Here is a 26,387-nt window from a genome sequence, read left to right on the forward strand (position 1 = left end):
TCATACTCTAAATGCAACTTGCCAGTTTGATCGAATCTTCAGTATTTTGAAGCTTTAACATTGCAATTCAAGCTAAATTTTATTGGTATTAAATAGATTGTTAATGAGGTCAATGCTAAGGTACAACGCTAAGGTACAACACATAAGCCCAAAGTTTCCAGCAGTAATGGTGGCGAAAATGTTAACATTCGTCATCATTACTCCACGAACAGTAATAGTACATCTTGGGTTCCCACGTGCACAGAATAGACATGGAAATCCAGAAGTTACTAATGATTCCAAGCTTGTCAAGAGGTTGGACTGACAAAGACACCATCCACCTGTAAAAGACTGTAATACATGAAACAAAATTATTGATGAGAACGTTCATTTTAATTGTATTTGATTTGCAGTCAAAACCATTTTAAAAATTACATTTAGTTGAATAAAGTGCAACCTCATCATTACAGCTAAATTCCCTCAGTGGTCTGAAAAGTTAATGCCAACTACTTCAATGTCAAGCTTCTTCACAAATATTTTATTTTATGAAAGCTTATTGTATCTTGTGCTAATCCAATAATTCTCTTAAATTTAAAATTTCAGAAATTGAAAGTGAAGGATATCAAGCCTTTTTAACTTCTTGGTTTGTTATAAGCGCATATTATTTTCTCTGCATTAAGATAGCCTCTCAATTCCGTGCAGGATTGAAAGTGCCACTGGAGAAGGTTAACCATGTCACAGTTTCCTCGATTTTTATGAACAGATTTCTTTGACGCCTGTGGCAAGCATCTTTACTTTGCTGCTGACCACAAAAGTCCAAACTGCAGCTTTGGTAACCTACCACAAGAATTTCTATATATTAAAAAGGATTCATGGAAGACTGATCAGGATGTTCCAGCTCTTAAGTGACTAATAGAACATAGAACAATACAGCACAGAACAGGCCCTTCGGCCCACGATGTTGTGCCGAACATTTGTCCTAGCTTAAGCACCCATCCATGTACCTATCCAATTGCTGCTTAAAGGTCACCAAAGATTCTGACTCTACCACTCCCACAGGCAGCGCATTCCATGCCCCCACCACTCTCTGGGTAAAGAACCCACCCCTGACATCTCCCCTATACCTTCCACCCTTCACCTTAAATTTATGTCCCCTTGTCACACTCTGTTGTACCCGGGGAAAAAGTTTCTGACTGTCTACTCTATCTATTCCTCTGATCATCTTATAAACCTCTATCAAGTCACCCCTCATCCTTCGCCGTTCCAACAAGAAAAGGCCTAGCACTCTCAACCTATCCTCGTACGACCTATTCTCCATTCCAGGCAAAATCCTGGTAAATCTTCTCTGCACCCTCTCCAAAGCTTCCACATCTTTCCTAAAGTGAGGCGACCAGAACTGCACACAGTACTCCAAATGTGGCCTAACCAAAATCCTGTACAGTTGCAACATCACTTCACGACTCTTGAATTCAATCCCTCTGCTAATGAACACTAATACACCATAGGCCTTCTTACAAGCTCTATCCACCTGAGTGGCAACTTTCAAAGACCTATGAACATAGACCCCAAGATCCCTCTGTTCTTCCACCTCACTAAGAACCCTACCGTTAACCCTGTATTCCGCATTCTTATTTGTCTTTCCAAAATGGACAACCTCACACTTGGCAGGGTTGAACTCCATCTGCTACTCCTCAGCCCAGCTCTGCATCATATCCAAGTCCCTTTGCAGCCGACAAGAGCCCTCCTCACTATCCACAACTCCACCAATCTTCGTATCATCTGCAAATTTACTGACCCACCCTTCGACTCCCTCATCCAAGTCATTAATAAAAATTACGAACAGCAGAGGACCCAGAACTGATCCCTGCGGAACTCCACTTGTAACTGGGCTCCAAGCTGAATATTTACCATCTACCACCGCTCTCTGACTTCGACCGGTTAGCCAGTTTATACCGGTTAGCCAGACTAATACAAGGATCAAGCAAATCCAATGTGTTGGAAATAGGAATAAGGGAAATCATACTGGATATGTTTAGAGTCAGAAAAATTCCCTCTCCTTGTAAGGTAGTCATTACACAGTACACTCTATGATGAAGTAACTGATTTGGAATCAATTAGCAAGGAGGAAAATTAAGGATTATGTAATGTTTGTATTGATTTATTGACAAGTTAGTCAAGAAAATTAGAAGTCTTGCAAATTAGAGGATGAAGAATTAGACAAGGAGGAACATTCACAACAAACACTGACTTTGATATTTTTATAGCGCCCAAAACACTGCAGGACATTGAGGAACCTTGGAAGTGTACCCACTAGAGTCATACAACATGGAACAGACTCTTCGGTCCAACTAATCCATGCTGACCACGTCGCCAACAAAACTAGTTCCACTTTCCTACATTTGGTCCACATTACTCTAAACCTTTCCTGTTCATGTACTTCTCCAAACAACTTTAAAATGTTCTAACTGCACCTATATTCACCACTTCCTTTGGCAATTCATTTCACTAATTATTGTATAGATAGAACGTGCTTGAGTATATGACTGTCTTTTTTATTCCACTTGACTGGATACATTTTTGCTAAGTAAACTCTCTGTTCCAGTTATGTGTGGCTGAACTCAGCTGGAAGTTCCACACACAGGTATCCACCATCTCAAGATGCAAATGATTCTGTATAAAATTATACATTTTTTTTTAAGATTAGATTAGATTCCCTACAGTGTGGAAGCCCTTCGGCCCAACAAGTCCACACCGACCCTCCGAAGAGTAACCCACCCAGACCCATTTCCCTTTGTCTAATGCACCTAATGCTATGGGCAATTTAGCATGGCTAATTCACCTGGCCTGCACATCTTTGGACTGTGGGAGGAAACTGGAGCACCCAGAGGAAACCCATGCAGACACGGGGAGAATGTGCAAACTCCACACAGACAGACAGTCACCCAAGGCTGGAATCGAACCTGGGTCCCTGGCCCTGTGAGGCAGCAGTGCTAACCACTGAGCAGTGCTGGAACTTCACAAGTAGGGTGTTGAAATATACTTCCTATTGAACAATTGAGAATACACCAACTGTTTCAACAAAAATAAGCAAGCTATAAAAGATGGTCAAAACAAAGCAAAACTCATTCTCAGGTGTTCCTTGTCACCAAAAGTTTTTTTTTTATTTTACCTCTTTGTAGGTTTTGAGATGTCCTGGTACTTCATAAAATACAGTGACAGACCCAGAATCTCTTGCAACTGCTGTGCCAGTCTTTGGGTTAATCTGAAGAACGTTACTGGAAGATGAACTCCAAACTCCGAACTGAACTGCAGGTACAGACAAAAATCTGATTTTCATCATGTACTTGCATATTAAGTATACACATGATCTCAAACAGTGTATAATGCACTTACCTTCTGGATTAACTAGATTACTGCTGAAACAGATTACATCACCGACCACAATTACTTCCAGCAAGTTAGGATAGATGAAATGTTCAACAGGCAGAGGAATATAATCTGCTATTCCAGTATGCTCAGTATCCCAGACTCTCAGCAAAGTGAGCCCCACATTCACAGTCCTTATTATAAAGGTATTATTACTGGCTCCTTTGCCAATTTGCAGCAGATCATCCCTTCAGAAATCAAAATCATAAGAAAAAATACAATGAAATTAATACATTCTATTTGTATTTTGTCCTTTCCATGGTGTTCAATAAAAATGATGTAACATCTGCGTGCATCTTCCTCTCAGCTGTGTCATTTTCAATTTTGGAGGTATTAAATTTAATTCTCTCATCCAACTCATTGATATATACTGTGAATAGCTGGAGTCTAGGCACTGATCCCTGCTGTACCCCACAAGTCTCTGCTTCTCATTTGGAAAAAGACTGGTTTATCTCTACTGTTTCCTGCCTACCAACCAGTTCTCCATTCATCCTAATACTCTACTATTTCCATATGCTTGAATTTTACATGCTAATCACTTACTTGGGACTTTATTTAGAGTTTCAGAAGGCTTTCAATAAAGCACATCCACTTCCTCCCCCTTACTAACTTTACTAGTTACAAAGATTTCCAGTAGATTTATCGAGAATGATTTCCCTTTGGAAATCCATGTTGATTTTGTCTGATCCTGTCACTGTTTTCCCAAAAGCTCAACTATTAAATATTGTCTAATGGACTCTAGCAGTTTTTGCACTACCAACATCAGGCTGACTAGTTTTAAATGCTTGGTTTTCTCTCTGCCTACCTTTTTTTTTTAAAAAGGGAGGGATTACATTAACTATACTTCAATTTATAAGAACTGTTCCAGTGTCTAAAGAATCTTGTATAATGACCAATGTATCCACTATTTCTACGACCAATTCCTTAAGGACTCTGGAATATAGATTATCAGGCCTTCAACCATATCAATTTCCCAACACCATTTCTCTCATGCAGATTTTCTTCAGTTCCTCCATCTCATTAAAACTTGTGTTTTTCAATGTTTATTGCCATGTTGTCTGTTCCCCTTGGTGAATACAAAATCAAAGTATTATTGAGAATGCCAGCCAATATAAATTCCCCTCTGACTGCAAGGACCTACATTTGGCTTCATTTTGTTTTCTTCTCATACCTAGAAATGTTTACAGTCAGTTTTTATGACCCCACAGCTTCCTCTTGTACTCTATTTTCCCTTTGTTAAATCAATCCTTTGTCCTCATCTACTGAATTCTGAACAGCTCTCACTCCTTGGGTTTGTCGCTTTTACTTGCCAATTCGTATGCCTCTTCCTCTGATTCAATACTGTCCCGTTTTACTTTTGTAACAAAAATGAACAATTAAAGTTCACCCATGTGTTCTTCGAAGGTTTGCCATTGTCTTTCAGCTGTCATCCCTTTAAATAACTTCTCCAATCTATCATAGCCAACTCACACCTTGTACCATTGATTTAGAATCAGAACTCTAGTTTCAGAAACAAAACTACACCAGTCTCCATTTTGATGAGGAATTCTACCATATCAAGACCAAAGAGCCTGGCACAATTAGATAGCCAATTATTGTATTCTTTTCTCATTACATAGTACTCAATCTAGGATTACCTGTTCTCTAGTTGGTTCCTCAACTTATTGGCCCAGAGAAGCATCCCACATACACTCCAGGAATTCTTCCTCTATGATATTGTTACACATTTGATTTGCCCAATCTATCATGCAGAGGAAAGTAACCCATAACTACAGATTTTTTTTTATTGCATGCATTTCTGCTTTCCTGTTTACTGCCATTGCCAACATCCCCACCCTGCCACGTTTGTGGATCTAAGTCAGTCTAAGACAAGAAACCAATTAACAAAACAGGTCTTCAATAGATATCATCTGCGATAGAATAACTAAATATAGTCAGGGAATTGCAGAGTAGTCAGGGAATTGCAGAGAAGTCAGACAGGAAGATACTGATGGTTAGGAACATAACTGGTTTACTGTAAACTAATGATAAACTAATGTAAACTAATGATAAACTATTAAACTACTGTAAACTAATGGTAAACTACTGTAAACTAGTGGACGGCACGGTGGCACAGTGGTTAGCACTGCTGCCTCACAGCACCAGAGACCCAGGTTCAATTTCCACCTCAGGCGACTGACTGTGTGGAGTTTGCCCGTTCTTCCCGTGTCTGCGTGGGTTTCCTCTGGGTGCTCCAAAGTTCAAAGATGTGCAGGTTAGGTGAATCGGCCATGCTAAATTGCCCGTAGTGTTAGGTAAGGGGTAAATGTAGGGGTATGGGTGGGCTACGCTTCGGCGGGTCGGTGTGGACTTGTTGGGCCGAAGGGCCTGTTTCCACACTGTAATGTAATGTAATGTAAAGTAATCTAATCTAATCTAATCTACTCAAATCACTGGCCAGAGAGCAAATGGGTTCCATTCTTCTACACTGTCCTCTCTTGTAGAGGTTAGACACTGCTGCCTCAGATTGTGCCAGATCCCAGCAACCAATAATACCATCCACTTCCAATACTCTAATATCATGTTTATTCCTGCTGGAACTGAAGACGACAATGCACACTTCCCTCACTCCCTGCCTAATATCATGACCAAACCATGATCAAAAACTAGAACACAGATCTCCCAACATGTGCACTGATCCTGAGAACACTGTCTAGTAACCCCTCACGTCAAACATCATGTCAAATCTTTTGGATTCCAAGAGATCTATTCCCACTGATAATGGATCTCATTATCACAGATGAGGAGCTCTAACATCTTTGGTATAGAACTAACTCAGTCGTATCTCTAAAGAACATAACTGCTAGACTGGGCCTGCAACAAGTGGTGAAGTAAACAGTGAATGGGGAAACATGCTTAACCTCCTCCTCAATCTGCATCTGTCCATGACAGTAAGAATGATTTCCACACAATCCTTGTGGATGACCAAGTTGCACCTTCACACCGAGAATACCCTCCATCAAGCTATGTGACCCTATCACTATGTTAAATGATAAAGGCTTTGAATAGATCCAGCAATTCAAGACTGGGGCATCCATGAAGTGTTGGAAACAACAGCAGCAGAACGATAATCTACAACCTCACGCCAAGCAAATACCTCACTTTACCATTACAACCAAGCTACAGAATCGACCCTTGTTCAGTAAGAATGCAGGCGGGCATGCCATGAACAGTACCAAGGAAACCTTAAATTGAGGTGTCAACCTGGTGAAGCTACCAAATAGGACTACTTGCTTGCCAAACAGCATGAACAGCAAGTGACAGAGTTACGTGAGCCCAGAATCAATTGATCAGATTCAAGCTCTGCAGACCTGGCACATCCAGTCACGATTAGTGGTAAACAGTTCACTGGAGGAGGCGCCCAGATATCCCTGTTCTCAATGATGCAAGAGCCCAATACATCAGTACAAATAAGAAGGCTGAAGCATTCATAACAATCACCAGGTAGAAGTGCTGTGCGAATGAATCTTGCCCTCTTCCAGGAGGTCCCCACAACACAGACACCAGTCTTCAGCCAAACGGATTCACTCCACATGACATCAAGAAAAGGTGGAGGCACTGGACACTGCAAAAGCTATGGGACCCGACAACATTCCACTAATAAGACTGAAGATTCATGCTCCAGAAGGAGCTGCACTCTAGGTAACTTGCTCCAATACAGCTACAGCTATGGCAAGTACCTGACAATAGAGAAACCTATTGCAGTAATTACATAAACATGAGATTGAGTGTGATTTAACGGTTTAGATCAGGAATTGGCTCAGTGTAAGAAGATAGAGGGTGGTGGTTGATGGGAAATGTTCATCCTTGAGTGCAGTTCCTTGTGCTGTCCCACAACGATCTGTTTTGGGGCTGTTTCTGTTTGTCATTTTTATAAATGACCTGGATGAGGGCATTGAAGGATGGGTCAGTAAATTTGTGGATGACACTAAGGTCGGTGGAGTTGTGGATAGTGCCGAAGGACATTGCAGGTTACAGAGGGACATAGGTAAGCTGCAGAGTTGGGCTGAGAGGTGAAAAATGGATTTTAATGCAGAATAGTGTGAGGTGATTCATTTTGGAAGGAGTAACAGGAATATAGAGTACTGGGCTAATGGTAAGATTCTTGGTATTGTACATAAACAGAGAGATTACTTACAATGTGGAAACAGGCCCTTTGGCCCAACAAGTCCACACTGACCCTCCGAACAGCAACCCACACAGACCTATTCCCCTACATTTACCCCTTCACCTAACACTACAGGCAATTTGGCATGGCCAATTCACCTGACCTGCACATTTTTGGACTGTGGGAGGAAACCGGAGCACCCAGAGAAAACCCGCACAGACACGGGGAGAATGTGCAAACTCCACACAGTCAGTTGCCTAAGGCAGGAATTGAACCCGGGTCTCTGGTGCTGTAAGGCAGCAGTGTTAACCACTGTGCCGCCCATGTGTATAGATGTCTATGTGCATAGATACCTGAAAGTTGCCACCCAAGGTTGATAGGGTTGTTAAGGCAGCATAAGGTGCGTTAGCTTTTTTTTGGTAGAGGGATTGCGTTTCGGAGCAATGAGGTCAATTACAGCTGTACCAAACTCTTGTGTGGCTGCACTTGGAGTATTGTGTATAGGTCTGGCCGCAACATTATAGGAAGGATGTGGAAGCATTGGAAAAGGTGCAGAGGAGATTTACCAGAATGTTGCCTGGTATGGAGGGAAGGCCTTATGAAGAATGGTTGAGGGATTTGAGGACTTTTTCATTAAAGGTTAAGAGGTGACTTAATAGCAGCGTACAAGATGGTCAGAGGATTAGATAGGGTGGAGAGTGAGAGCCTTTTTCCTCAGATGGTGATGGGGCTAGCACGAGGGGACATAGATTTAAATTGAGGGATGATAGATGTAGGACAGATGTCAGAGGTAGGTTCTTTACTCAGACAGTAGTAAGGCCATGGACTGCCCTGCCTGCAACAATAGTAGACTCACCAACTTTAAGGATATTTAAGTGGTCGTTGGATAAACATATGGATGATAATGGAATAGTAAAGGTTAGATGGGCTTCAGGTTTGTTTCACAGGTTGGTGCAATATCAAGGGCTGAAAGGCTTGTTCTGTGCTGTAATGTTTTGTTTTCTATGTTTCAAATTAACCAGGTACGTCCCATACACAAAGCTGCACAAATCCAATGTAGCCAATTACTGCCCCATCAGTCACTCTTGACCATCAGTAAAGTGATGGAATGAATCAAGCAGCACTTGCTCAGCACTGCACACTGTTGCACAGTTCAGGTTCTACTTAGCTTCTGACCTCAAACATGGACAAATTGAGCTGAATTCTAGAGGTGAGTGAAGTGATTGCCCTGAACATCAAACCTTCATTTGACCAGTCTGGCATCAAGGACCCCAGCAAAACTTGAATTAAAGAGTATCGGGGGAGATAACTCTCCATTGTTTGGAGTCAAATCTGGCACATAGGAAGATGGTTGTGTTTGTTGGGAGGTCAGTCATCTCAGCTCAAGGACATATCTCAGTAATTCCTCAGGGTAATGTCCTTAGCCCAACCATCTTCAGTTGTTTCATCAACAACCTTCTCTCCATCATACAGTCAGAAGTCGGGCTGATCACTGATGATTGTACAGTGTTCAGACCATTTGCGACTCTTCAGATACTGAAACAATCCATTTAAAAACGCAGCTAGACTTGGATAATATGCAGGTTTGGGCTGAAATTTGGCAAGATTTGTGCTATACAATTACCATCTGCAGTAAGAGACAATCTGATCATTTCCCCATAACACTCAATGATATTACCATCAAAAAATCCCACATTATCAACATCTTGGGGGTTACAATTGGCCAGAAATTGAACTGGACTAGCCATACAAATAGCAGTTAAAAGAGCAGGTCAGAGGCTAGGGATCCTAGTGAGTAACTCACCTCTTGACTCCACAAAGCCCTTCCAACCAATTACACGACACGTCAGAAGTATGATGGAATAGTTCAGTTACCTGGAAGGGTGCAGCTCCAACAACAGTGAGTTTTACACCATCCCAGAAAAAAATCCACAAATATCCATTCCCTCCATCATTGACATTCAGTAGCAGCAGACACCATCTACAAGAGGTGCTGCAGAAATTCACCAAAGTCGCTTACTCAGCACTTTATAACCACTTCTACTTAGAAGGAATGACAACAGCTACAGGGTAACACCATCAATTCCAAACTTACCTCCAACAAGAAAATATGTTGCCCTTGGGTCAAAATCCTAGAATTCTCTTCCTAACAGCATTGTGGCTCTACCCACAGCACAAGGACTACAATGGTTCAAGGCAATAACTTATCACCATCCTCTAAAGGACAATTAATGAGAGGAAATAATTACTGACCTAACCAGCGACACCCTCATTCTATGAGTGAATACAATAAAAGTCCCTGGAACTTTTACTTTGAAAGAAGCTAGACCCCCATCTCAATAGCAAAAGACTTTCCATTGCTTGCATGGCCAATTCTGACACTGTTTTGCTGGTGCCCCAGTAATACTACCTTCTTATAAAATCTTTGACTCATCACAAGCAACATCATGAGAAATTTAACAGCCTCCCAGAACAATACATCAAACATTCACAAAACACAAAGTGATTTAATCCAATTTCATCCAAAAGCACAAATAGGGTACATACTAAACCTATGGTTAACACTGGATTTATTTGTGACTGAAGTTCTGAAAGAAGTTAAATTTTAAAATACATAAACACCACAATGTGTTTTGGTTAATTTAAACTTGGATAACCAGTAATGACTATCATTTGCTTACCTGTTCATAGCATAGTTTATTATTGTATTCTGCGCATGGAAAATGTCACCAGAATGGTCATGGAAATGAACAGTCAGAGTCAGAGTTATGCCAACAGGAATGGCTGATGGAAGTTCCTTGTTAAACGTATGTATTACTGGACTTGTATGGATTCTCAGGTAAGAAACAGGTGCAACCTACACGGATGGAAACCATAGAAAACAGTGAGAAGAGAGGCTCTTGTGGCACATTAGTAGTGTCCCTAACTCCAAGCCAGAAGACTTGTGGGCGGCACGGTGGCTCAGTGGTTAGCACTGCTGCCTCACAGCGCCAGAGACCCGGGTTCAATTCCAGAGACCCAGGTTCAATTCCCGCCTCAGGCGACTGACTGTGTGGAGTTTGCACATTCTCCCCGTGTCTGCGTGGGTTTCCTCCGGGTGCTCCGGTTTCCTCCCACAGTCCAAAAATGTGCAGGTTAGGTGAATTAGCCATGCTAAATTGCCCGTAGTGTTAGAAGCAGGGGTAAATGGGTCTGGGTGGGTTGTGCTTCAGCAGGTCGGTGTGGACTTGTTGGGCCGAAGGGCCTGTTTCCACACTGTAAGCAATCTAATCTAAAAAAAGACCCAGGTTCAGGTTCCTCCTGTTTCAGGAAGTGGATAATGACCATCCTGAACAGGTTGGCAAGAAAATCTCTGAAAAAGTGAACACTTTACGCAATGCCACAATTTCATTTGTCATGGTACTACTGAAAGTAAAACTAAACTTTGGATCAGCAGAATGAAGTTATAGACTTCAACAACAAAAGCTATTTAAAAAGGCAAAAACAATGACTGCAGATGCTGGAAACCAGATTCCGGATTAGTGGTACTGGAAGAACACAGCAATTCAGGCAACATCCGAGGAGCAGTAAAATCGACGTTTCGGGCAAAAGCCCTTCATCAGGAATACAGGGAGAGAGCCTGAAGGTTATTTCTCCACCCTTCAGGCTCTCTGCCTGTATTCCTGATGAAGGGCTTTTGCCCGAAACGTCGATTTTACTGCTCCTCGGATGCTGCCTGAACTGCTGTGCTCTTCCAGCACCACTAATCCAGAACAAAAGCTATTTACCTAATTTCTAAAACTACTTTCACTTCAAAAGCAGTCTAAATCCAGATGCCCCTTTCCCTTCATCCCCCAAAAATATATTACATTTATTTTCATATCCAAACAAACATCTGGGTCAGCCTTAGAATCAGAACATGGGCTTTGTTTGTGAAAAGGTAAACTAACTAGTTTCAGGTATTTTGGATCCTGAATCATTTGTGAAATCAAAACTTGCGATAAAGTTTGAGATTCTGGAATCTGACATACTGCTTTTAAAAATATTACCAGCAGGTCTTCCCAGAGCTTTGCATGTTGTTATAAAAAACACCATCGCACAAATATTGTATCATGTAGCGCTGTCAACCTATTCTTTAGGCAATTTTCGCCCAAGTGCACCAGAAATTAAATTTAAGAACAATTACTATTCATTTTTCTGTGGCAACCATTTTTGCCATTCTTTAAATTTACAATCTGAGGACATCTTTCACAGCCTCAAGGAGTTCCAAATCTTATCATAGCCAATGCAGGAAAAATTCTTCCCACAATTTGGTTGCTGCAATGTTCTCAAAAATAACAATGAGATAAATAATCACAAAATTTGTTTCAGTGATGCAAATTGATGAAAATGCCAGCTTGGACACCAAGGTCAGCCAGAAAGAATAGGTGGCAATAGGAAACAGTAATTTGGAACTGCAGGGCCTGTAGCAAAGATATTTAGATAATTGATGGCCATGGGTGAGGTGCCAGAAGACCTGAGGCTGGCTAACGTTTTGCCATTATTTAAGAAAAGCGGCAAGGAAAGGCCAGGCAATTACAGACTGGTGAGCCTGACATTCACGATGGTTAAGGTGCTGGTAGGGATTCTGAGGGACTAGATGTACAAGGATTTGAAAAGACAAGACTGATTAGGGACAGTCAGCATGGCTTTATGTAGGAGAAATCAGGTCTCACAAACTTGGTTGAGTTTTTTTTTTAAGTGATGAGTAAGATGGAGGCAGGGCAAGTGGTTATCCAAGTGTAGAATGAGATCTTCATAACAGATGGTGTTTTATTTAGGTAAAGGAGAGATGTTGCATTTTGGCAAGATAAACCAGAGTGGGACTTACATAGATAATGGTAGGTCCTGTATCTAGGGGTGCATGGTACATAGTTCCTTGAAGATAGTATCACAGGTAGACAGGGTGGTGAAAGCAGCGTTTAATATACTTGTCTTTATTGATCAGAACACTGAGTAAAGGAGATGGGATGCTATGTTACAAATGCACAAAACATTGGTGAGGCCACATTTGGAGTACTACATACAATTCTGGAACTCATGCTATAGGAAGGATGATATTCAACTGGAAAGGGTGCAAAAATGATTTACAAGTATGGTACTGAGACTGGAGATTTTGAATTATAAGGAGAGGCTGGATAGGCTGGTACATTTTTTTCCCTTTGAGTGTCAGAGGCTGATGGGTGATCTTAGAGGTTTATAAAATCATGAGGGCCATAGATAAGGTGAATAGCAAAGGTCTTTTCCCCAGGGTATTGGAGTCCAAAACTAGAGGGCATAATTTCAAGATGAGGGGGGAAGGATTTAAAAATGGAACAGAGGGCCAACCTCTTTACAAAGAGGGTGGTGCTTATGTGGAATGAACTGCCAGAGGAAGTAATAAAGGGGAGTATAATTACAACATTTAAAGACATTTAAATGGGAATAGTTCAGTTTTGCAAACCTGGTTGGCATGGATGCGTTGACTCAAGGGTCTGTTTCCATGCTGTATGGCTCTATAACTAATTTTCCATTGCAAAATTATGAAGATCATCATTGCCTCATAATTTTGAAAGACTTTAGAGACTATAAAAATATTTCTCAAAAAATAAAGTTATTAAAAATGATTCAATTTGTACATTTAATATTATACTTACTTTGACAGCAACTATGATTGTCTGGTTTATTCCAAACTGCTCTTCAGAGATCACTTCAATTGTTGAAATCCCTGTTATCGGACCAGATGTCAGAAGTCCATTTTCACCCATTTGTACCACAGGAGTTTTTTCCAAAGAATCTTGTACTCGATAACTGAGAGAGGCCACACCATCTCTGCCAATCAAAAAACATTGATGTGAGAAATTGAAATTAATTCCAAGTTGCTAAACAAAAGGTGATATTTTTAATTGTGAAGTTCACGTAATAGCAAACTTCCCCTTTAAATATTCATCAGCTGTTGCTATTCATCCATGATAATACACGTTTTCTTCATTGAAAAGAGAAACAGAATTGGGAGTGGTACAGGTACATGGTTTTGGAAACTCAGAACTGTTACGATGCAAAATCAGACCAGTGCGCCTGTGCTAGCTGAGCATTTCAACAATGTGCCAATCTCCTGCCTTTTGCTCGTAATTCTTCATTTTATTCAAATAGAAACCATCAGCCTATGCCCTCAAATATTTTTAGCATTCTTTGAAAGGACTTGAAAAACCAAGGAAGTCAGTAGCTGGTGACAGATGGAAACAATCTGTGTGTTTAATGCAATTTGGGGATTTGGGTTTGTTTTGTCAGCACTGCACTCATGCAACAGATCTGCGGCTCGGTCTGTCTCTAGACATAAACGTAACTTAGAAATTTTTTTCTGAGGAAGATAATTAAGTGTGGGCTGACAATCCCTCCAATCAATAATGCAGCTTTATCTGGAAATAGCAAACGATATATTGCATTGCTTTAACAAGTGCAGTTCACCAATCTGGTCATGGGCCTCACCACCTCATCAGCCTTTCTTCTTGACAGGTTGAATCTCATAACTGCTACTCCATAGTTTACCAATATGAAAGATGTTTGGAAGTGAAACAAATCTGTGAATTCTAAATCTAAATTCCTTTCTTCTGAATACGAATGAACCAACTTACTTGAAATACTGAAAGTGTTGCACATATAATCATTGAAGCACCAAGGTATGTATTTACCTTATGTAGGGCAAATGTCATCCAATAGTTGAACACAGTCAATGAAAACAACTATGCGCTGACCCCAGTAGCTTCCTGTATACCCAAACCATCACTGGAAAATGTACGTGCGTACACTTAAACCACATACAGCATCCACTAAACCTTCAGTAATTGGAGCATTCTTAGGGCACACTTTGGCAATTTTTTTCTGAATGACCAATGTAGGTGTTCATAAACAACACAAAAACAGAAGTTGCTGGAAAAGCTCAGCAGGTCTGGCAGCATCTGTGAAGAGAAATCAGAGTTAACACTTCAGGTCCAGTGACCTTTACTCAGAACCTTTGAACAGGTACCTATTCCATGTTATTAAATCCTTTTCATGGAGAATTCTTACAAAATTGATTTGTAACTTTCCTATTTTCAATAACTCAGTTTATCAGCTGCTTTGTCGTCTCATTTCTTGTTGCTCAGGCCAATTTAAATTTTTGATTTTACGTTCGCACTGGTCAAAAGTGCACTCTGTTGGCTTTGTTCTGTAGCCTGGATGTTTCTAGCATCACTTGGCTTAGACTTTTACAAATTCAATCTCTGCACAGAATGCCAGCAGCGTACAGGTATCTGTTCCACACAGGTTGCAGCAGTTCAAGGGGTGAACTACCATTATTTTCTTAACAGCAATCACATTTGAATATTAAACATTTTTCTTGTTATATCTAAATCCAGTGAATGATTTAAAAAGCATTGATACTGATGACTAAATTGTTTCTTTTTTTTTAAATGAAGACTTTAGGATCGGAAGTAAGCCATTCAGCCCTTTGAGCCAGCTGCACCATTCAAGATGATTATGGCTGACCTGTGTTATAAGTCCATATGCCAGTCTTGGGGCCCATATCCCTTGATATCCTTGCCTAACAAAAAATTTAAATCCAACAATTTACATAGCACTGACTGCCATTTGAACGAGAAAATTCCAAACGGCCACTAAACTTTGAGCATAGAAGTGCTTGCTAATATCTCTCTTAAATGCCCTGACCCTAATTCTTAGGCCATGTTCCCAGTTTGGGAATCTTCAAATATTGGAAATAGTTTATCCACCCTGTTAATATCCTGAAAAAAATCAATTGGATCATCCCTTAACCTTCTAAATTCCATAAACTAAAGGTCTAATTTGTCTAACCTCTTCTCATAATTTAACCCCTGAAGTATCATCTTTATAAAGCTGTGTTAAACTCCTACCAGAGCCAAAACATCCTTCCTAAGGTATGGTGCCCAGACCTGCTCACAGTACTTAAAGTGATGACTAATGTTTTATATAACTGCAGCATAACATCTGCACCCCTATACTGCAGCCGTTTAGAAATGAAGGCCAGCATTTTATTAGCCTTCTTGACCTGGGAAAGGTAGACCTGATAACCTCCCCTACAATATATTGCAAAAAGTAGACTTGTGTTTTTTTTTCTAAACAAGGGTCACTACTTGTTACATCTCAGTTCTTATAGGATGAATCAATGAAAGATATAGTTCGTTCACTTTTCATTATATTGTATTAACCAACTTCAAGTGTCTGTGTTATGCAGTAACAGACACCAAAATATTCCTCCTTTACAAAGAATAATTACCTACACTGTTACCTACACTGAAATATTCACTCTAGACAAAAGTGCCTCCTCAAAAATTTGATTATTTTCACCTTGGGTTAAAATTTAATACTGTAATGGATTCTTACATATCTACTTGCTTAAGGTTTATAGCCAGAAGATTAATCTGATTAGTGATTCCAAGTCCTATTCGCCAGTTAGGCTCTAGAAAACACAGACCTTTTCTTTAAAAAGAAAGAAAAGCAAACCGAAAATAACAATTTTAATAAAAGTTAGACAAATGTCGAAACAGTAACAACCCACGTAGCTCCAGTTCTGAAGTGAAAGATTATTGACACAAAGCACTGGTCCTCTTTCTCTCCACAGATGCTGCCTGGCCTGAGTACTTCCAACATTCTGCATCTTTATTTAATATTTTCTGTATGTATCATATTCTACTTTTATAGCCCAAGTAGTAGTTGTAACTCTTTGAAAAGGAGCTCTCTTTCCACTGTGAAGCTTTTTTTTTAAAAAAAGAGGTAGATTAAGATTTAGATTTGGAAAAATGACAAAAACAGAAACAATAGACAATTTCACAACAGCAAAACCTTCGTAGTAAGATAAAGTGCATTCAGGAGGCAATCTTTAGCAAATCCACTGAAATAGATAAAATTGAATCCATAAATAGTTGCTAAAGGCCATCATCCATGTGTACTAATTGTTGTAAGTGAAAAGATTTGGTAAAATAGTTACTTTTATTTCACAAAGTAAATTATTGGAAGTTAAAAAACAAGTTGAGTCTGAAAGGAAGTGATGTGGCAATGTTACAGTTTCTTCAAGGATTACCCAATAAATTTTGAGGCCTGTCTCTAAGTGATGAACATTTTAGTACTATTGCATGGGGAAGTTTTGATCTCTTTTTGACTGTGATCATAACTGAAGCAGAAAATTCACACACTATACTAGCATTTTATGAATTGCAATAGAAGTTTCAGGCAGGAAAGCTCAAAAGCCCAAGAACAAAAAGAGCTCAAAAGAAAAATTTTTTTTAGCTATTATATTTGAATGTAAATTGAACTAATTGAACAAAATAACCGAGATCTTAATTAATGCATGGCATATTTACCTCAATGTAAGGAAAAAGCACAAATAATTTGAAATAATTTCATATCATCTAACGTGAACTTTGCGGTCAAAGAGATGCAAGTGAAACATACTCAAAATACAAAATCATCTGGTTCAGGTTAAAGGGGTTTCTGTTGTAACATCCCAGGTCCTGCTCTCTCATAAGTTCACACAGCAACATGAAACAATTTCCATACAAGTGACACATTCAGACAGGATACAAGAACAACTTGTATCATACCAGATCCAAATGAATGTTGATGGCAACTCTTCAAGTAATATTTTGTGAAGGAAATGGATTGCTACTCTAATTTCTCCCCCTACTCTGCTGACTGTTGGACATTTAGATCATACTACTTTGTTAGTACTTAAACCTTACCGATTTGTTTGAAGTTTCAGGCAAGAGTTTGGCGACATTAGTATCTGCTCTGCTTCAAGTTTAGGGTTGAGCAACTGCAATTTTTCAAACACCTGTGAAGTTAAAGCAATTTTAAAAAAATTGATAGCACTGTAATATCTAAAGTCTAAAGTAACTCATAGCGTGAAATACTGTGAAAGGAGGAATTGAATGAGCAGCACAAAGTAGAAACAAGACAGAACAGCAATGTGAAAAATATTAGGGAAAAATGGCAAGCAAGCAAAGAAATGAACCTGAGATAGTGCTCAGGCTTCAGCATCACGTACCCCTTTCCCACCAAAAGAATGCAATTTTCCACTGCTCAGTGTCTTCTAAAATTATATATTCAATTTTCCATTGAACTTCTTGAACACTGAACTTTCACTTTCTAAATAAAGCTATGATTTGTTACTTTATTGAATGAATTTTCTCAGTCCATTAAAATATGCTATGCAACCTTCATTAACTAGATTTGTCACTTCAAATAATTCAAAATGGTACTAAAGGCACAATGTGTTTTTAGCAAATCCATCCCAATTGCCACAGAGTAGACTAGCCTAACAAATGGGAATTAATTGTATCCACGATAGTGTTCTCTGAAGAGGAGCTCATAGGGGAGGACCCCACATCAGGCAATCAGTATCACCTAGACAGAAGAGTAGTCCAACAGCTTAGATTACTTACAGTGTGGAAACAGGCCTTTTGGCCCAACAAGTCCATACCGCCTCGCCGAAGCGCAACCCACCCATACCCCTTACCTAACACTACGGACAATTTAGCATGGCCAATTCACCTGACCTGCACATCTATGGACTGTGGGAGGAAACCGGAGCACCCGGAGGAAACCCACGCAGACACGGGGAGAACGTGCAAACTCCACACAGTCAGTCGCCTGAGGCAGGAATTGAACCTGGGTCTCTGGCGCTGTGAGGCAGCAGTGCTAACCACTGTGCCACCCACAAACAGCTTGATCAAACAGAGACTGAAAAGTGTGTGTGTGAGAGAGAGAGAGCGCGCGCGAGAGCGCGCGAGAGAGAGAGAAAAAAAGAGAAAGAAAAAAAGAGAGAGAGAGAGAGAAAGAGAGAGAGAGAGAGAAAGAGAGAGAGAGAGAGAAAGAGAGAGAGAGAGAGAGAAAGAGAGAGAAAGAGAGAGAAAGAGAGAGAGAGAGAGAGAGAGAGAAAAGGAGAGAGAGAGAAAAGGAGAGAGAGAGAAAAGGAGAGAGAGAGAAAAGGAGAGAGAGAGAAAAGGAGAGAGAGAGAAAGAGAGAGAGAGAGAGAGAGAGAGAGAGAGAGAGAGAGAGAGAGAGAGAGACCTCCTGAGGTTGGCTTTTTGAAAAATTCATTTATGGGGTATAATGGCTTACGATACCATTTGAGAGGGCAACTGAGAGTCTTGTTAGGGTTTGGAGTCACGTGCAGGTCAGACCAGGTAAGGATGGCAGATTTCCTTCCCTGAAGGATACTAATGAAACAGATGGGTTTTTCTCCAACAAATTCACAGATGTTTAACTGATTAAAATTCTACCATGGCAGGATTTGAATCCCGGTCCCCAGAACATTAGCTGAATGTCTGGATTAATAATCTAGCAACAATGCCACTAGGTTATCACCTCCCTTACTTCAATACAGAAAAGAAGCTGATTAGAGAGTATTGTTAAGTTTTACTACAACTTTAGAAATATATTCTCTTTTCAAATGTTAGGAGTTTAGCTTGGCCAGGTGATGTGTACATTCTGCATTGAGACAGACGGGCCATGGACACAGCATGTGTCCCAGATGAACATTTGTGAGGAGGGATGATACAGTAAATGAAGCATTAAATGAGACCATTTAGATTTTGCTCCGAAACCACAAGAATTATACATATTCCAAATACTGGGACAGAGTTCTTAAGTTCATAAGTTAAAAGGAGCAGAATTAAACCATTCAGGCCATCAAATCTCTCTGCCATTTGACCATAGCTGATATGCTCCTCACCCCCTTTTTCCTGCCTTTTCTCCATATCCCTTCAACCCACTACCAATTAAAAATCTGTCTAACTCCTCCTTAAATTTACTCACTGTCCCAACAACCACTACACTTTGGGGTAGCGAATTCCACAGATTCACCACCCTTTGGTTGAAGTAGTTTCTCCTCAACACTTTTAAATTTGCTACCTCTTATCCTAAAACTATGACCTCCCATCCTAGAATGCCTCAAAAAAAGGAATCATCCGCTCCACGTCTATTTTATCCACACCTTTTGTCAGCTTGAAAACCTCAATTTGATTTCCCCTCATTCTTTTAAATTCCGGAGGGTATAAGCCTAAACTGTTCAATCTCTCTTCACATGACAAACCCCTCCCTCTCTCGGATCAGTGCAGTGAACCTCCCCTGAACTGCCTCCAAAGCCACCAAATCTTTCCTCAAAGAGGAACAAATAGATAGGCACATCGAATGCAAAAATAAATCGGGGAAAAATATTTGGCGACTTCAATTACACAATTTTGAATTGGGAAATAGAGTGTGTGAAAGGCAGAGGGGACAAAATTCTTTAATTGTGTTCAAGAGAACTTTTATAGCCAGCATATGACAAGCCCAACAACAGATAGCACAATTCCAGATTAATTTTAAGGAAATGAAGCTGGACAGGAACACGAAAAGAAGTGAGAGACCATTTGGAAGATGGCAATCATAATATAGTTAGATTTAGTATCATTATGGAAAAGATAGAACAGGAGTAAAAATTCTAAAGTGGGGGAAGGCAAATTTAACAAATCTAAGCGATGATCTGCCAAACCTGGACTGATTATAGCTACTTGAAGGGAAGTCAGTGGAAATCATTGGGATCTTTCTCATTCAAGAGAGGACAGTGTAGACCTATATGTACAAAGAGAACGATACTGCCAAATCTGGAATCTCTGGTTATCCAGAAGCATACAGGTAAGGTAAAGCATGAGGGAAAAAATAAAAACACATCGCAATGAAAATCTCTAAAGAAAACTGATACTTTAGGAAGCTTGGAGTATAGGAGATACAGGAGTAAGGAAAGAAATTAGGCAAGTAAACAGGATACAAAAAGATATTTACAAGAAAAATTCAGGAAAATCTGAAAGATTATTCATTAGTACATTAGGAACAAAAGCATAACTGGGAAAAGGGTTGGACCTTGATGCACAAGGTAAATTGTGGATGAATGCAGATGTTATTGGCAGAGTTCTTAATGAATACCTTGTCTCTGTCTCCACAAAACCAAGTGATAATGTTGACATTTTGTCAAAGTAGTGCGAAATATTAGCCAAATAAGAATGATGAGAAAGGAAGTACTGGAGGATGTAACCTCCTCGAAGTTGGATAAGTCATCAGGGCTGGATGAATTGTATCCTACACTATTAAAGCTGGAGAGGAAATAGCAGCTGCACCAAGGATCATTTTCAAGCCTTATGAATACAGGTGAAATACCAGAGAATTGGAGGTCAGTAGAAATTGTATGGTTATTCAAAAATGTAAGCGATAGGCCGAATAATGGTAGGAGAAAGTGAGGACTGCAGATGCTGGAGATCAGAGTTGAGAATGTGGTGCTGAAAAAGCACAGGTGGTCAGGCAGCATTCCAGGAGCAGGAGAATCGACGTTTCGGGCAAAAGCCCTTCAACAAAATTCAAGCTCTTGCCCAAAATGTCAATCCACCTGCTCCTCGGATGCTGCCTGGCCTGCTGTGCTTTTCTAGCACTCCACTCTCAACAAATAATTAAAGGCCACTCAGTCTGACCTCAGTGGTTAGCAGGTTTCTGGAGTTAATATTGAGAGATATGATTAAGTGCTATTAGGAGAGGTTAAACATAATCAGGGATAGTCAGTATGGTTTAGTTAAGATAATCTCTCTCTAACTCAATTGAAGTGTTTGAGGAAGTAGTGAGTACAATTGATAAGGGTAATGACATGACTGTTTCTACATGCATTAAACAAGATTCCACATGGCAGACTGCAGGAATTGTAAGTTCCTGAAACTGTACCACCTCTCTGATCATGCATTTGTCTCCAGTACCTTGTTTTTGTACTTAATAGCACATGGCATTGTGAACAATCCAGAGATGATCATCTTTTGAGGCTCTGCTCTTTAATATTTTAGTCTAATTGCTAGAACGCTGCCTGATGGAACTTAACCCTACTACTTCGTTCATTGGCTCTAATGTGAAAAACAGATGGTCCATTTCACCTCATGCAATAGTCTGCATTTTTCAGCTGATGCATTCTGTCCTGGTACCAGAGAGGAAACAAATATTCAAGAATGCCATCTGTAGCTGCAGAACTCCTTCTCCTAGTATCAAATGACTTGTCATTATAGAGGTTTATAAAATCATAAGGGACATGAATAGGGTAAATTGTCAAGGTCTTTGCCCTGCAATGGGGGAAACCAGAACTAGAGGCATAGGGTTAGAGAAAAAGATTTAAAAGGGACCTAAAGGGGCAAGTTTTTCATGTAGAGGGTGGTGTCCAGATGTAATGAGCTGCCAGAGTGTGATGGAGGCTGGGACAATTGCAATATTTAAAAGGCATCTGCATGGGTCTATGAATAGGAAGGGTTCAGAAGGATATGGGCCAAATGCTGGCAAATGGGACAAGATTAGTATAGGATATCTGGCTGGCATGGACGAGTTGGACTGAAGGGTCTGTTTCCATGCCGTACATCTCTATGACTAACTGGATTATTTTAATAGCTATCTATCACTTGTAAGTAACTAACACAATCTTAGATGTTTTGTGGCAACATGGTAATTAATTTAAATTAATATGGTTTCTCAGAGCTTCCTGCCTCTATAATCTTAGGGTAACTTGCTTTTTGAAAAGCTAACATCTGTAAACAATTCATTTAGGATGGATGATTTTTCCTCTATATACAAATCAACAAAATTTGATGGTGTGTAGCACTTTGCAGCAAAACATCCTCCAGTTTGGTTATCACTTGCCTTCTACTCCTGCTTCATTTTAAGAATACACTTTGTCTTCCTTCACTGTTTGCATGACATGACATGAATAGTAATGACAAAAAAAAAGTGACAAGTAGATTGAAGCAGTACCTGAATCTGCATTTCATCAGATAACTCTCTGGCATTATTTTCAAATTGTCCACCTGCTGGATCTGTAGTTTTTACAACTACTTTCAATCCAGTTCTGCCTTTCATTCGACTATACACATACATTGCAAAGTTGTTACTTGCTGGAAGTTGAAAAGAGGCCTAGAAACACAAAATAAAAGTATGAAATTCTACATAAACAAGCCAAAGCAAGAAAATAAAAGAAATGTTTCAATGTATGAGTGTACATTTCTTGAAGATTATATCCAGTTGCTTATACATACCTGTTTAAATAACATATAGAGATTACAGATATATACATAAAGTAACAATAGCTCAGTTTACCTCAGAATGCCTGGTCTCAAGGTCAATAATGTCCCTTTTTGTGACTGACCAATGAAATGTTAGTCCTGGAATTGCATTACCAAATGCGAATGGTGTCTGGTTGCTTGTAATTCCCATTACATAGACAGGCATCTGTGAATGAAGAAAATTAATCAGAACTGATGTGACATCAATCACTGTTATCAAACTCAAACAGAGTGCCTATGTCGACAACTGAATGGATCACTGAATTTTCATTATCCTGAATTTATCAACTTGTTGCCTGTACGCATTAAGATTCAAGATAATAAAGGGTAAAAATGCATAGGTAAATGACTAACAAACTTATTCAAGGATCCAGAGGAATTCTGTTTTTCTAACTGAGAACATAGAATTACCAGAGTGCCAGTCTTCATTCTTGTAATGGGTCCATGTATTCTCACAGCTTTAAGCTGAACCACTTCTACTTCTACTTCATCCTTTAAGGAAATAAAAAATATAGGTTATATATTATAGACCTGTATGAGTGGTCAAACAAACACTTTTATTCCTAATTTGCTGTAACAGTGATCGGCTTTGTGATTGTGTGTTTGCAAAGGTCTTCATTAAAATAAAGCAATATTGCCAAATCCTCACCTGCATGACTGACTTCAAGTTAGAAAGAATTTACAATACAGTAGCAATACTTTACAGCAATAACCTATCCAAGATCAGAAATATCTGTTGCATTGATTATAACACTGGAATATCAATCATATATTACATAAAATAGCAGGAACCAGTTACCTCAGTTGGCTGGACAGCTGGTTTGCGGTGCAGATGATGCCAACATGGCAATTTCAACTCCAGTACCAGCTGAGGTTAACATGAAGGCACTGTCTTCTCAAGCTTGCCCCTCACTTGAGGTGTGGTTATATTCAGGATAAATTCAGGGCCTCGGAGGAGCTCTGTGGTCCTCTGGGCCTACAGTGACTTTACCTTACTTATAATCATAGCAGTGTAAAGTCAAACAAGAGTCAGTTCAGTTCATACTACTTGACTACTCCCTATGAAGTCTTTTCATGGTCGTTTTAAAGAAGAAACTATCCTTACCTGTCGTTTTATTGCATCTCTTTTGTTGCCTACTTCAGCTAAAGACTTAGTGATATGGTGACCATAGTTAGAACTATCAGAACTGTATAAAGATGTTGGTGCTTGGCAATTCTACAGTCATTGGTAGAGCAACAAAAGGGCAACTCAAAATTTAAGTCAAGCATCTTCCAACTAAATTGTATTTCCCTGCAGTTTACTACAGGATGGACCCACTGTTACAGACAACAAACATCAATACTGGAGATTCCAGAATGGACTACTGATGACAGTACTGACAAATAGGTTCTGGTGATAGCTATCCAGCAGAATAAAAATCAGGACATCGGTTCAGAAAAATAGTATGAGATAGTTTCAACCTTTTACAACTGTGTATTATTGAGTAAAAAACAAAATCAGATGGTATTATTATGTGGCAGAAGAAAGATCATCACAATGAAAATCAAAAAATCTCCTTTACGTGTACCTTCATTAAATAGCTTCTACTGACAATAGATGTGCGTACAAAACATTAAGTAGGCTCTGATAAAAAAAAAGTGTTTACATTTGTATAATATTTTTCATAATTAAAGCAGCTAAAAGTCTTTACCGGAAGTTAGTTACTTTTAGTGTGGTCTTTTTCAATCCAAATGCAACAGGCAACCTATACCTATTATCATCAACTTGACAAATTAATGCTCACCAGAATTAGTTGAACACTCCAACTCTTTTTCAGATAATGCTCAAGGAATATTTTATATGCATCCAATTGAGGCAGAACCTCAATTTAACACCTTAACAGAAAGGCAACACACATCTGGTAATGCAGTAGTCCATTAGTACTACACTTCAAGCTTAAATTATATGCTCAAGTCTGCAATAGGCCTGACTCCACAACCTCATGACTTACTCGCAAACAGGTCATCATTTGAACACTTGATAATTGCATGAAAATAAATTCAACACAAAGTAAACAATAATGCCAATATAATTGATTTCATTGTTTAAAAAAAATCAGATAGACACCACTACAAACAAAATTAAAAGTAATGATATTGTCCATTATTTTTAACTTCAAAGGTCAAAGCAAACATAATTGTAAACAAAGGATCTCAATTGATGCTTATTCACAAAACTGTGAATTTGGTTAACCATATTAATTTGATGGGAGAGTTGGAGAGGTGCTGGGAAACAGTGCCTCTCTTCTCCATATCAGAAACATCCCAGCAATATATGTTAAGGACAGGAGGATCAGGCAGTTAACGGCCAACGTCAAGAAAACAGACCTCGGGTGCACTGATTTGCCAGTTGATGGCTTGGTTTGGTGAATTTGTTCAGAGCAGTCAAATTGGAAGAGGGTGAAGGAAACCAATTCCCTGATCAAATCTTCAAAGTGAAGAAAGGGCGTTCACAACAAAAAGGTAAAGTTTCAATAAAGTTAAATATAGAAAATAGTTAAAAACTACCAATAATAAATCAAAGTTTTAATCTGATTGATTCATCTAGATGAGACTGAAGGGCAGCATATTAAGTAGCAGCTAGCCATAAGAAGCAGAGCATCACTCAAATTTTCAAGCAGGGTAAAGAATGACCATCAGAATTACAACTTTGACAAGAGAACTTGAAGATTTAACAGCATGCAAGGAAGCCCAGAATATGCGGTGTGTTTGGTACAGCAATGAACTTCTTCAAACAAAAACCATACCTAAGGCAATTATTTAAAGCCCTGTTGGAAAACAAGTTTTGTCTGTCATATTTGTGCAAAGTATATGGGCTGAAGTTTGATATTCTCAAGTAAAGGCGATTCTAACTCTTCAGGACAGTAAGGTACATTGAAATAAGTTGATCTTTGCCTCATTTTACTTCCATGTGTAAGTTGGCGTACAGATGTTCATTTTATATACACAGCTGTAACTTCCTCTAACTAGTTACATTACTACCCATACCACTTTTCAAAGTGACATATGTTTCATTCTCAATATTGCAGATGTTTCAGCATCTCTACCCCAGAAAGAGAATTTCAAGTAATTGTTTGGTCTCCTCAGGCTTACATATTTGTATATTAGTCTATGCAAACTGCCATGACAAGTTATTTTACTCATTCTATCATCACCGCTTTTGAATTGTATAGTCATCACTTTGCTATTTAATCTACCAATCTTGCATCCTTTCCTAAATCTTCTCATACGTTTTCCACACCTTCCACCATCCCTGTCTGTGTTGATAAATTTGTCGTCTTTAAATATTGCTAGCTGATGAAAAAAATCATTAATCTGAAGCACTAACCCTGCTTCCCTTCCACAGCTGTTGCTTGTTAAACTTCTCTAGGCATCTGCAGTACTTTGATTTTCTTAAAAGGTTTGAAGTGAATCAGCTATGTAAAATACAAACTTATTTAAATTTAGGAAAATTATACCTCCATACATAGAAACCTGCGATAAAATCCTGAATACATGCAATACAATTACAGAGGTGATAATGTAAAAGACATTTTTTCAGAACAAAAAAATAACGTACCACTTTGGATGCAATTCATAACATGCATTAACTGCATATGAGAAGCCACAGATTTATGTTTCAATGTACCAAGCTTTGACAAGTCAAGAGTGAATTATAAATC

The 26,387-nt window shown here is 39.3% G+C and overlaps 1 protein-coding gene across 1 annotated transcript in view; it reads right to left on the minus strand.

Annotated features, from left to right (window-relative positions):
• Window positions 1–26,387, minus strand: part of nup210 (nucleoporin 210) — a 111,893-nt gene that overhangs the window by 17,500 nt on the left and 68,006 nt on the right. Inside the window, exons 26-33 of the mRNA XM_043707992.2 lie at window positions 23,098–23,178; window positions 22,721–22,852; window positions 22,379–22,537; window positions 17,305–17,396; window positions 13,207–13,381; window positions 10,234–10,409; window positions 3,373–3,593; window positions 3,149–3,285 (exon numbers count right to left, since the gene is read on the minus strand). Of these exons, the coding sequence (XP_043563927.2) occupies window positions 3,149–3,285; window positions 3,373–3,593; window positions 10,234–10,409; window positions 13,207–13,381; window positions 17,305–17,396; window positions 22,379–22,537; window positions 22,721–22,852; window positions 23,098–23,178 (1,173 nt within the window). The remainder of the gene's footprint in view (window positions 1–3,148; window positions 3,286–3,372; window positions 3,594–10,233; window positions 10,410–13,206; window positions 13,382–17,304; window positions 17,397–22,378; window positions 22,538–22,720; window positions 22,853–23,097; window positions 23,179–26,387) is intronic.

This window comes from Chiloscyllium plagiosum, unplaced genomic scaffold (assembly GCF_037043375.1).
Source record: "Chiloscyllium plagiosum isolate Xiang-an unplaced genomic scaffold, Cpla_swu_hap1 HiC_scaffold_14, whole genome shotgun sequence".
Classification (NCBI taxonomy): Eukaryota; Metazoa; Chordata; class Chondrichthyes; order Orectolobiformes; family Hemiscylliidae; genus Chiloscyllium; species Chiloscyllium plagiosum.